Source organism: Psammomys obesus, unplaced genomic scaffold (genome assembly GCF_907164565.1).
Source record: "Psammomys obesus unplaced genomic scaffold, mPsaObe1.curated_primary_1811, whole genome shotgun sequence".
NCBI classification, from domain to species: Eukaryota; Metazoa; Chordata; class Mammalia; order Rodentia; family Muridae; genus Psammomys; species Psammomys obesus.
This window is the reverse complement of record NW_026591598.1, coordinates 17,346,247-17,358,077: the sequence shown is the minus strand read 5'-3', so window position 1 is coordinate 17,358,077 and position 11,831 is coordinate 17,346,247. Positions and strand designations below refer to the sequence as shown.

At 52.0% G+C, this 11,831-nt stretch overlaps 1 protein-coding gene across 2 annotated transcripts in view; it reads right to left on the bottom strand.

Annotated features, from left to right (window-relative positions):
* Iffo2 (intermediate filament family orphan 2) overlaps positions 1 to 11,831 on the bottom strand; it is a 42,821-nt gene that overhangs the window by 5,671 nt on the left and 25,319 nt on the right. Inside the window, exons 2-8 of one of the 2 annotated variants that reach the window (XM_055611074.1) lie at positions 9,466 to 9,526; positions 7,495 to 7,590; positions 6,137 to 6,277; positions 4,782 to 4,921; positions 1,438 to 1,558; positions 1,234 to 1,323; positions 283 to 413 (exon numbers count right to left, since the gene is read on the bottom strand). In XM_055611074.1, coding sequence (XP_055467049.1) covers positions 283 to 413; positions 1,234 to 1,323; positions 1,438 to 1,558; positions 4,782 to 4,921; positions 6,137 to 6,277; positions 7,495 to 7,590; positions 9,466 to 9,526 — 780 coding nt within the window. Of the gene's footprint in view, positions 1 to 282; positions 414 to 1,233; positions 1,327 to 1,437; positions 1,559 to 4,781; positions 4,922 to 6,136; positions 6,278 to 7,494; positions 7,591 to 9,465; positions 9,527 to 11,831 lie in introns of both variants that reach the window. The other variant, XM_055611075.1, reaches the window with a different exon arrangement.

Sequence of the window (11,831 nt, the reverse complement as noted above, 5' to 3'; positions counted from 1 at the left end):
TGGATGATAGATGGATGGATGACAGATGGATAGATGGATAATGGATGAATGGATGGATGGATGGATGGATGATGGATGGCTGTGACAGCCTGTCATGGGAAGAGAATGAAGACATGTCATTGCTATGGGAGGATCTCACCAACTATAACTCATCCATCACCTGCAGGGCGGGGTGAGCCCAAGATGGTCAGGTAAATGAAAATGTAGTGAGGCTGCGTGATGCAGCCCCAGAAGCTCTCTCTAAGGCCCCACCACGGACCCCTGGGGGAGCACGGGCCGCACCTGTCTGCGGAGCCTTTGATGAGCCTGCGGCACGTCTCCATCTGCACATCCAGGCCTCGCTTCATGCTGCACATCTCCATGTATTCATGCAGGTGTCGGTTCATGTCGCTCTTGGCTGTGGCCAGCTCCAGCTGGAAGGAGTCAATGGCAGATAAAGGTGATGAGGGGGTGGGCCTTTCATCTCAGGTTACCACTGCCTCCCCTCAGAGGTGGCGCCATCCAGGCCCTGCCTTGTAGGTATCGACCTTTTTTATTCTCTGCACACCAGTCAATATTCTTTAGACACGCTTCTGCTCAAAGGGGGAATGGTTGCTTAGCAACCCCAGAGGGGGTCTGTCCAGCTAAGCCCCATCTCACTGGAGACTTCCCAGTACTCAGCATCTCTGGGGAGCATGCTATGGACGGGAACAGAAAACTCTTCACGTCTCTGCACCTTCTCCTATACCTCGACACCTGCTCCTCCAGGGAAGAGGGAGGATTCTGGGCTTCTCCTTCTCTAATGCAGAGCTCTAACTCTTGTATAGCAGTGACCAAGCACACTGCTGTGTATGCTGCTTTCTGACTGGGCAACCATGGACAAGTGACTTGGCTCTTTTGGACGTGATTTCCTCCTCTGTATGAGTAGCCATCCATACAGCAGAGGATGAAGTAAAGATGACCAGAGTGGATATCTGAGTGACACCAAATGATGCTAGGAGTTTGGTAAGCTTGTTATTGGCACTTTCCTGCCTCAGCCTCTTGAGGAGAGGTGGTAATCACTGCTCAGCTTCACTGATTCGGAAACCAGCACCTTAATAAGGACAGATTTGCAGGGCTGGGCTCCTGACTCCTGGCCCTCTTGCTTGCCCCATTTTGCAAGCCTGTATTTCCATGAGCACTTGATCACTCAGGCCCTCAGCTGTGCAGGCCCCAGGAGGCTCAGCAGCAGATTCTACGGCTTGAGCCACTCACCTCAATCTGGCCTATTGTCTCCTGGTACTCCTTGTCTCTCGTCTTGAAGAAGGATTCAGTCTCATGGATCAGGTTACCCAAGTTTTCCTCCTGCTAGGAAAACAGAAGGATCAGTTTAGCTGGGGAGCAAGGCTTCATGGGAAGGGTAAGGATGAGGGGTCATGGGAAAGCGGGACTCCCAGAGCAGGAAGGTCCTGAGCTCACCTCGCCCTGCAGGTCGATGGTTGGGTTACAGTTAGTAAAATCTTCCCATAGCAGCAATGTGTCTTCATTTTCTTCCCATGTCAGGCTGTCACAGTCGTCATCAAAATCAAAGGTCTCCCGCCTATAGGTGACATCAGAAGGCATGACTGAACAGAAGCCAGGCTCCTGGGCCTCATACAGAGGACAGAAAAGGGTGCCTTCCCCAGTGAGTATGCCCCCCCCCCCCAGGCAACCTCAGAAAAGATGGTGGTAGCCAAAGGGTCAATTGCCTTATCCACAAAGAGCTCTAGTCTTTCAGAATACAGAATGTGTCTGTGCAATTGGAAGTCTAGTTTTAGGTCAAGAGCAGTGTGGTGCATGTCTATAATCCCAGAATTCAGGAGGGGGAGACAGGAGGATCAAGTTCAAGGCCAGCCTGGGCTATATAGTGAGTTCCAATCAGCTTGAGCTATAGCATAAAACCTTGTCTCATAGTTTCCCCTGAGGGCTGGAGAGATGGCTAAGCAGTGAAGAGCACTTGCTGCTCTTGCAGAGGCCTAGAGATCAGTTCCCAGCACCTACACAGCAGCTCAAAACTGTCTGTTAACACTGGTTCCAGGGCCCCAACACCCTCTTCTGAAGGCACTGAATGCACATGGTGCAGAGACATATATGCAGGCAAAAGACCCATATGCATAAAACTCGCTCGCTTACTCGCTCGCTCAGCTTCTCACTCTCTCTCTCCTCCCCCCTCCCCTCCAGGCATGCTTGTGGTCAAAGAAGAATGGCTGCGCCTGCACCCGAGCTTGAGCAAGGCAACGTAACCTTACTTCCCACATTTCACAGTTGAGGAGACCAGAGCTCAGAAGGAAACCCACTTGCCCCAAACCACCCCTGCTGTGTTAAGAGGGGTGGAACTGAAACCCAGACCTTCTGGTTCCCTACAGCTTTTGAAGCCAATTAAGGCCAGCCTCAAACCTAAAGGGTAGTATGATTATTGGTTCCATTTTACAGGTCAGCAAACAGACTCAAAGAAGACCAGGTGTCCTTCTAAATGGATACATGCTAACACTGAGTTTAAATTAAAAATCCAAGTGGCTTTAAAGCCTTTTCTGCTGGCTAGAATGGAGAGGAAAGAGACTAACTACACATGGTTTTTGCCCAGTGAGATTGCTCCATCTGGAGCCCCTTAGAAAAAAAATCATGCCATGTGCTGGCTGTGGTGGCACACACCTTTAATCCCAGCACACAGGAAGCAGAGGCAGGCAGATCGCTGAGAGCTCCAGGTCAGCCTGGTCTACAGAGCAAGTGCTAGGCCAGTCAGGGCTACACAGAGCAACTGTGTCTTAAAAAAAGGGGGGGAGGGGGATTACAGGCTTGTGCCACCATGCCTTGCTGGGCTCTGAGTTTACATCACATCAGTGGCACAGGAGGGTCTTCAGACTTCCATCCCGAGGTTCCCCTGTGTCTATGCTTCCCCATTCTCCATCCGTACCTGGCTCTTTTAGAGCTCTGCTCTCCATCATTCAACTAAGGTATGAATTGGGGACCAAACAGCAGCTACACAGAGGGATTTCTGTTTAAAAAGCTTCCTAGAGCACCCCCTAGAGGTAATCCAAGCAGGCTCTCTTGCCCAACAGCAATTCTTGTAGGAACATTAGGTGGCGCCCGTGAGTCAGGAGAAAAAGCGCCGGGGGTTGGGGGTGGATATTGGAGAAGGAGGCGATTCTGAGCCCCTGGGGTCCACCCATCAGCACATCACATAGTCTACTACTGACTTCACTTCCTTTCCAGCGTCTGAGTTCTGAAGGAAAGCCCCGCTGAGGGATGGCCAGCCAGAACAGACAGGAAGATGGATGAGAGCAGAGACGGAAGGAGCTCCCACCCCTCCCCAAGACTTTGGAAGGAAGTTGAAAATCCTCCTCTTAGCCTTGGTCTGAAGCCCAAGCCACTGACTTGGATCAAAACAAAACAGGATTACTTTCAAAGGCCTCACTAGAACTGGCTAGGGGTGGGGGTGGGACCGGGAGTGGGGATGGGGGTGAGAGCAACCACCAGGCTGTGCATTGGGCTCATGGAGATATCAGGTGGGAAGGAGGAAAAAAAAAACACTGCATCAGTCGTTAACACCAGCTAGAGCAACAGGATAGGGGTGGGGAAGCGATCAAATTATTATTATTATTATTATTATTGTTGTTGTTGTTGTTGTTGTTATTATTATTATTATTATTGTTATTATTATTTTACTTAGGCAACTTTAAAGGCAGACAAATGTACTTAGACACTGAGCCCTGTCAACACTCCAGTGCCTACCACATGAGGGATCACTGCTAATGAGTGGCAGGCTGTAATCCCAGGCCCAACTCTGTCACACACTGCTGAGCCCCCTTGGAAAGGTTAATAATGACCCTGATGATAATAAAGAATCCAGCATTTAAAAAAGAATGGCTCAATGGTTAAGAGCACTGGCTGCTCTTCCCAGAGGATCCAAGTTCGATTGGGAACCTACATGTTGGCTCATAACTGTAACTCCAGTCCTTGGGGATCTGATGCCCTCTTCTGCCCTCCATAAGTACCAGGCACACACACGGTGCACAGACATACACATAGGCAAAACACTCATGCACATAAGATAAGAAAATAAAATGGGGCCAGGGAGATGGCTCAGTGGTAAAGAGCACTTGCTGCTCTTTGAGAGGACCTGGGTTTGATTCCCAGCACCCACACAGTGGCTCACAGCCTTCCGTGACTCATGTTCCAAAGGATCTGACGTTCCTTTTTGACCACCACAGAAAGCAGGCACACACATGGCAAACAGACATACGTGCTGGCAAAACATTCATACAACAGAAATAAAGACTTTAAATAACACTTTAAAACAAATGAATACATTAAAAAAATAATAATAATAATCTGGGCCTGGAAATCTGGCTTGGTGAGTAAAGTGCTGCCTTGTAAGCATGCGGACCTGAGTTCAATCCCCAGAGTGCTCGCTAAAAAGTCAGGCATCAAGCCAGGCGCACACCTTTGATTCTAGCCCTCAGGAGGCAGAGGCAGGTGGCTTCCTGAGTTCGAGGCCAGCTTGCTCTGGTGGTTGTGCAGTTGCAATCCCAGCACTGGGGAGAAGGGGTGGATTCCTGGGGCTCATTGGCCACCCAGCCTAGACTAACCAGGAAGCCCCAAGCCAAGGAGAGACCCCGACTCCAAGAAACAAGGTGGACACCCAACATTGCCCTCTGGCTTTTGTGTACCCACACTCATACACACATGAAGAACCCAAATTCTTCCAGAACACATCCCATCTGGGGCTCTTCTGGGCCCAGCCACTGGTACTGTCCCCTGGCGGGGCCCCCCTGGGCACTCACAGCTGGTTAAACATGCGCTTCATCTCATCCGTGATGTTCATGGAGCTGACCTCCTCATCTGAGAACCGATTCACCTCCCCATCCTGCTCGGAGTTGTCATCGTCCGAAGCCACCTTGCGGTCTTTCTTCTTAGGAACCACCTGGACAGGGAAGGAAGACACAAAGGTAACTGAGGTGCGTGGCTGGGATGAAGAGTAGGGGTGAGCCCGGAAGGGAACCAGTGTCCCGAGGGGTGGATGGAGTATGGCTGGGGCCAGCCACCACCGCAGGGAGCTGCGTGGGTCCTCTATGAAGCAGGCAGCATTAGCAGGAAGCATGAGGCATGAGGCATGCAGGGTAGAGAACACAGACACGGGGACCAAAGCCTGCCCTGGGAGGCCTGGTGATCAGTTCGCCCATCACCAGAAAAGCAGTCCCATGATTTCAAACCAGAGAAGGCCAGATCAGGGCACCCAGGGGACATCACCTGGGATGTCTCAAAGCCAGCCAGAGAGACCAAGAAACCCTGACAAAGGTCGAAATAGCTGCATGCCTTCCAGAAACCTTCCTCTCACATGCAGAGGCACGGAGGGTTCGCCAAGCTCTGCTCCAAGCAGACAAGCCCCGAGCAAACGAAGCCTGCAGAGCTCCCCTCAGTGAGGCAGCAAGAAGGCATGAGATGGAGAAAGGGCTGGGGGAGGCCCCAACTATGTCCCGAGTCACACACAGAAAGCAACAACACACTGCACTGCCCCTGGGCTAAAGCACAAGCCAAACCGTGACCCAAAACTTCTGAGAATGACGCACGTCCTCCGTTGGTGAGGCCACACCCTGTCCCTCTACAGAACTGCCCATTGGTGCCAACAGACTGCCTTCTGTCTTGCATGGGAAATTAGGGGGTAGGGGGTGCATATATAGAGACGACACTTTGGGGGAATGGGAACTAGGCAAAGCTAATAGCTTCTTTTTGGGACTCCTGAGGCCCAGTTGTCAGGACTCCCCTTCGCCTGGCCAGGGCTCTCTCACTATGGGAACAATGTGGGGGTCTCAGAGAAAGAGGCTTGCACGAGAGGCCATGGGCACAGGGCGGGCCCGAGGACACACCCTGGAGGGCCAGGGGATCTGGGTTGCAGCCTGGCTCTACCGTGTCTTTTCTTGGTATGTCCTATTGTCCCCCAGGCCTCACCCTCCTCAGCTCTACACTACAACATCCCCAAGTTTGTGTTTCCCTAGAGGAGGTCAGAGGGTCAGGTGGCTCTCAGGATGGCAGTGAGCGAAATGCGGAGGGAAAGAGAAATCGACAGGGTGAGGTGGAGGTCAGGGCTGCCCTAAGAGCCTGAGGCGGAGACCAGTGAGCGGGGGCCGGCCCTGGTCACCTGGAAGATCTTGGATACGTCTTCCGAGTTCCGCTGCTGTGCCACATCGCACAGCTTAGCCGTGATATCGATTCGGCGGCAGATGTCCATGTCCACCTTCATGGCCTTTTCTTGGATCTTTGTGTCCAGGTCTGTCATGGGCTGCAGGGAGGACAGCAGGGGTTACATAAGCAAGGGATGGAGCAAGCGTGAGGGGCCATCAGAGGAGTAGGGAGAACCCTAGGGGTCGGGGAGGGCGCTGAGGCTTTCCTGAGGGTGGAAGGTCGGTCGGCACTGCTCAGGGCAGGAAGGGACACGAGGACTTCAGGAGGGAAGATGTGAGGTCGTGTGTGCTGGGCCCCCTCGGGGCCGCAGGACAAAGCAATGTTGGCTACGCTGGAGCAAAGGACAAGCAAGACCATCTTGACTGTTGAAAGGCACCTTCCAAGGCTGGGGTGCTGCTCAGTGAGAGAGCACCTGCCTAATATGCCCCAGGCCTTGGGTTTAGCTCCCCAGCGCGCTCGCACACACACACAAACACACTACGCAGATTCCCCTTCTATTCCCACCTTTCTGTCCCACTGTCCCCCTTAGCATGCTTGCCTCGGCAGCTCGCTCTCTCTCTCTCTCTCTCTCTCTCGATTCCTGCCACAGATGACAGCAGGGGTCACACAGAAAGAACAAGGGTGCCCTCTGCACCCAAGCGAAGGGAAACGAGGTGGCCTCCACCTGGGCCCCACAGCTTCTTCCAACCAGACTCAACTGCACATCCCTGAAAGCCAGGAGCTGAGCCAGATTGAGTCACCAAATTCAAGCTCCTCCTCCCTTCGGTGGGCTCTCCTGGCAGACGGTGGACTGCCCACTGCCTAAAGATGGCAAGAAACTCAGGCCCCAGAGCCGAGGAGGCCTCCACTGCTAATGACCGTTTCCACCCATGGTCGGTCGCTCAGATGGGCCCCAGATGGCCAAGAAGACGCACACACCAGCCATTCCCAACTTAACAAGTTCACTCTGCAGGAGGGTGGGTTCCCCAAAGTCTCTTGGGTTGGCACAGCTAAGACCGTTTGGTCACCTGTGCTCTGCAGACACCGGGGCCGCCACAGGGCGAGCTGGGGAGAGTCGAGCGACACATACAGATGTCAGGGGCCCGAGGAGGGCAATGGGTTAAGCAGCGGGTTAAAGCAACTCTATTCAAACACAGGGAAGCAATGTGGGGAGGGCAGGGAGGCGCCTAGTCCCCCGAAGCCTCCCTCATCGAAACAAATCAGCCAGCCACGACTGTAACTACAAGCCGAGCTCGAGCCTCGGAGTGAATGAAGCATTTGGCATGATGGGTAAAGGGAGGTCGTGATGCCTGGGGTGACGGTCACATCACTTACGTCACTCATGAGCCCTTTGAACACCACCAGCTCAGCCTTGAGCCGTTCAATCTTCTCGTTCATCTCCTCCTGGATGGCCTCAGCTTCCTGCGCTGCCTGCGGACGGATGGAGATAGGCAGGCTTTAAAGGGACGAGAGATGGACGCCTGGGCCCAGAGCCCTGGACAGAGACGCCTAACTATGCTAAGTATCTGTGTCCCTCTCAGCCCCGCCCAGCCGCTGAGACATGCTGACTGCAGAAAAGGCTGGAAGATCACATTAAAAAAAAAAAAAAAAAAAAAAAACCTGATAGACCAGAAGGTTAAGCTGCAGACAATTTTGATCCTTTGTGATTTCATGGATGTTTCCAATATCTGACAGTGAATATGTTTTTTTAAAAGCTTTGTTATAAAGAAGAAGAGGGGGGCTGGATTGATGAGCAGTTATGAGCACTGGCTGCTCTTCCAAAGCCCAGGTTCAATTCCCAGCACCCACATGGCAGCTCACACCTGTCTGTAACTTCCAGTTCCAGGACATCTGACACCTCACACAGACTTATATGCAGGCAAAACAGCAATGAACATAATAATATAAATTACATACATAAATAAAGATAGAAAAAGAGGACATTTGTCTCTTTCTAATACTGTTTTTGTTCTTTGTTTGTTTGTTTTGTTTTAAAACCAAACTCCCTATGTAGCTGAGGATAACTTTAAACTGCTTTTGCTCTTATTTTTTTGTTTGGTTTTCAAGAAAGGGTCACTCTGTGTAGCCCTGGGTGTGTTGAAACTTGCTCTGCAGATCAGGCTGGCCTCAACCTCGAAGATCAGCCTGCCTCTGTCTCCCAAGTGCTAGGATTAAAGACCACCGCACACCTGGCTCAGCCTTCAGCTGATCTTCTGATCTCCACATCTCAAATGCTGGGGTTACTGGTGTCCATCACACCCTGTTTACGATAATAACCCAGCTTTGTGCATGCTAGGTGAGCATTCTACCAGCTGAGCTTTATCTCTCCCATTCTTAGAAAACACTTTAACTGTCAGAAAGTGATTTTGATTTTTAATTATTAATTCTAGAATTAATGATTCTAATATTTAATTTTTTTTTCTCAGTGTTAGAGGTCAAACCTGGAGCTGTGCATAAGATACACAAATCACTCAGCCACTGAGACACACCTCCGTTAGCTGAGCCAATGGCACAAGACTGTGATCCCAGCACTCTGGAAGGCAGAGGCCAGCCTGATCTACAAAGCAAGTCCAGTATACCCAAGGCTACACAGAGAAACTCTGTCTTGAAAAACAAAAAACAAAAACCCAAAAAACAGGTTGTTTTGTTTTGTTGAATCAGGGTCTCAGGAAAACCCAAGCTGCCTGGAACTGTGCCATCCAGGCTGACCTTGAATTCCTCATCCTCCTGCCTCCATCTCCCAAGGAATTACAGGTGTGAGCCACCACACCCAGCTGAAAAGAAAAATAAATAAATAAATAAATAAATCTGCATTGTTTTTTCATAGTGCTGCTGGTCTTGACCAGTGACAGGGGAAGAAAGGAAAAGAGGCTGAGGATGAGGTGTGCTGCTTAGGGTTCCCCATATTGTAGGGGTGCAGTCCCCAAAGCAGCATAGCCCAGGGGAGCAACGAGGGGAATCTTCTCAGGTCAGCCACAGAGCGGAGGTGGTGTGTCCACAGCTCTCACCAAGACATCAGTCCTAACTTGAGGAACTTGCAGTTGGAAGGTCAAAGGCACCTGAAGACCACCTAGCCCAAGCGGCACGGGGGGAGTGGAGAGGCAGGAGAGGGAAGCAGCTGGCCCCAGTCATCCAGTAAGACCCGGGCTTCCCAAGTCCTGAGCTCTTCTGCCCTGTGATGCTTGGCCGAGTCGGCAGGGTGATCAGGGACAGAGGCTAGGCTGGGCCTCTCTGCCTGGCTTCTCCTGTCAGGGCACCACAGCTAACCTACCAATCTCTCCGGCCGGGGACTCTGCCAATTCTTACCTCCTGCAGCGTGTCCACCATGGTCTGAAGGTTCATACACTTGGCCAGCTCTTCCTCCCATCTGCAACAGCCAAGAAGGACAAACGGTCAGAGGACCTCCTCCAGCCAGCCCCCCAGGTCCCACCCTCATCATCCACTCGAGGCAAGAAAGATGCTTAGAGGGAAATCCCTCTGCCCTCCAGGAACTGCCAGCCTGGAGGTAGGAGGAGCAACAAGACAGTGGACTGGTGCTGACACAAGGCTAGGTGGTGGCAAATGCCACCTTTGCAGAATAAGCATGGTGCTATGAAGACACATGCCTCTTCCATGCAAACTGTGAAGGGTTATACAGGTGCTGGTCCTGCTGTTGCTGCACGGTAGAATATCAAAGCCAGTCTTTAGGGCTCTTTGTACCCAGGGAAAAAGCCAGCTTGCCATGCTAAACCGGGAGTTCTGCAGCGCACCCTACAGGCCACACAAATTGCCTGTGCAGGTGCTAGAGTCTTAGCAGATGTGGGGACTGCGCTCGGTGGTTATATATTCTGCCCAAAGGCACACACCTTATCCATGGGCGCAGGTAGGTTCAGCCCACCCTGCTCCAGTGTCTCTTGTATGCCAGACACTAAACTCTGTGCATACTATCTCAATTACAAACCCACTGGTTGGTGCTGAAGAAGAAAAGACAGGAGCTAAGCATGCATGATTTGGGGTATACCCCAAAATTAACCGTGCAATGGAGAGGAGCAGCTCCAGGGAGCTGTGACAATCCAGGGGGACACTAGCAAAGGCAACAGCTCCCCTCTCGGGAGGCTTACACGATGCAGCTCAGGCCTGCATCGCTGTGTGGGATGGATGTCACCATTACCCCCATGTTCCAGCACATAAACAAAGCATGGCTGAGAGCCTCTCACCAGCATGTGGTAAGAACAGGGGGAGCCAGGACTCCGGCTCCAAAGCCGAGCACCCCCACTAAAATCCCTCCCTGACCAGAGGAGCTGGCAGCCGCTGCCTGCCCTCCTCCACCTTGGGACAAACAGACAGGCTTCTGTCTTTCTTCACTCCATGCTACCCTCCCTACATGGTCGCTGAGCAAGGAGGTCTGAAGTCTTTTAAGATGTTGTGGGGCCAGGCTAAAAATAGGACAGAAGGGAGGACTGGATGAAGGGCTGGTTACATCATCAGCTTTTGGAAACAAGAGAAAATGGATACTGTTTGCACACACAGAGGAAAATTCCTCCTCTTGCCATACAAGCCTGTCCTGCCAGGCTCCCAGGGGACATGGGTCCACTTCCGTCTTAACCAGTTACATAGCAGGGCCCATATCTTCCCTGAGCTGAGTCTGGAGCTACAGAGCACAGGGACACAGAGGGGGCCTCAGGGCCTCACATGAATGGGACCATCTCCCTAGATGACTTCCCCTACACCCCCAAACAGATAGGCAAACTGAGACCTATGCTACATTTGCTCAAGGTTACACAGCATGTCGGGGATGAAGTTGAACCCAAAGCCGAGCCATCTCTCATTGAGGAGGGTAAAGCCATCGTGCAGGGCAAGGGTGCCAGGCTACACTCACCCCTGCTAGCAGCACAGGGCATTTGGGGCTTCCCTCAAGGGAGGTGAGGGCCCAGGACACAGGTCCACGCTGACTCACCACTCCTGGCCACACTGATCTGATGGAGGAGGGCAGAGCAGGCACAAGGGAGAGTCAGAGTGTGGTACTGGCAGCAGCCCGGCTTCTGGGGTCAGGCCCTCTCACGCCAACAATGGGAGCAAGCAAGCAAAACTTGAAGGAGAGAGGACGGCATATGACTGGCCCCCCCAGACACCACTGGAATACAGCGAACCCTAAGCTTTCCTCCAATCATCCAGCCAGCCAGAGGTCAGGCTCACCCAGCATCAACCCAGGCATGTTTGGATCTCCAGACAGTAACAGCAGCTATTTGTTGGCAGATGTTGTCCGGGCCTCACATACAAGAGTCATTCCCGAATACACACATCGGCTTTCATGTGAATTACTGATTCTCTCGGGTTTTTAATCAAAAATACTTTGCAGGGATATGATGCCACTTTTCTAAAGTCACACAGCAAAGTAGTTTTGGATAAGGAGCTGGGACCCAAGCCCCATCCAGCCTAGATCCTGCAGGCAAATCCTGACCATCTTGTCCCCACACAAAACCCAACTCAACAAGTCTGCATGAGGCAGACAGCTCCGGGGTGGTGCCAGCCTGCAGATCACACTCTGTATATCGACACTGTTCAGGGCCTCAACCTCCTGATCCCCCTTCCTCCCACCCTATGCCCTGAACCCACTTCCATCATGTTTCCCAGGCTGCACCCCAAGGATTGGTTTGCACAAATGATTTCATGTCCTTTTTATTTCCAAAGCT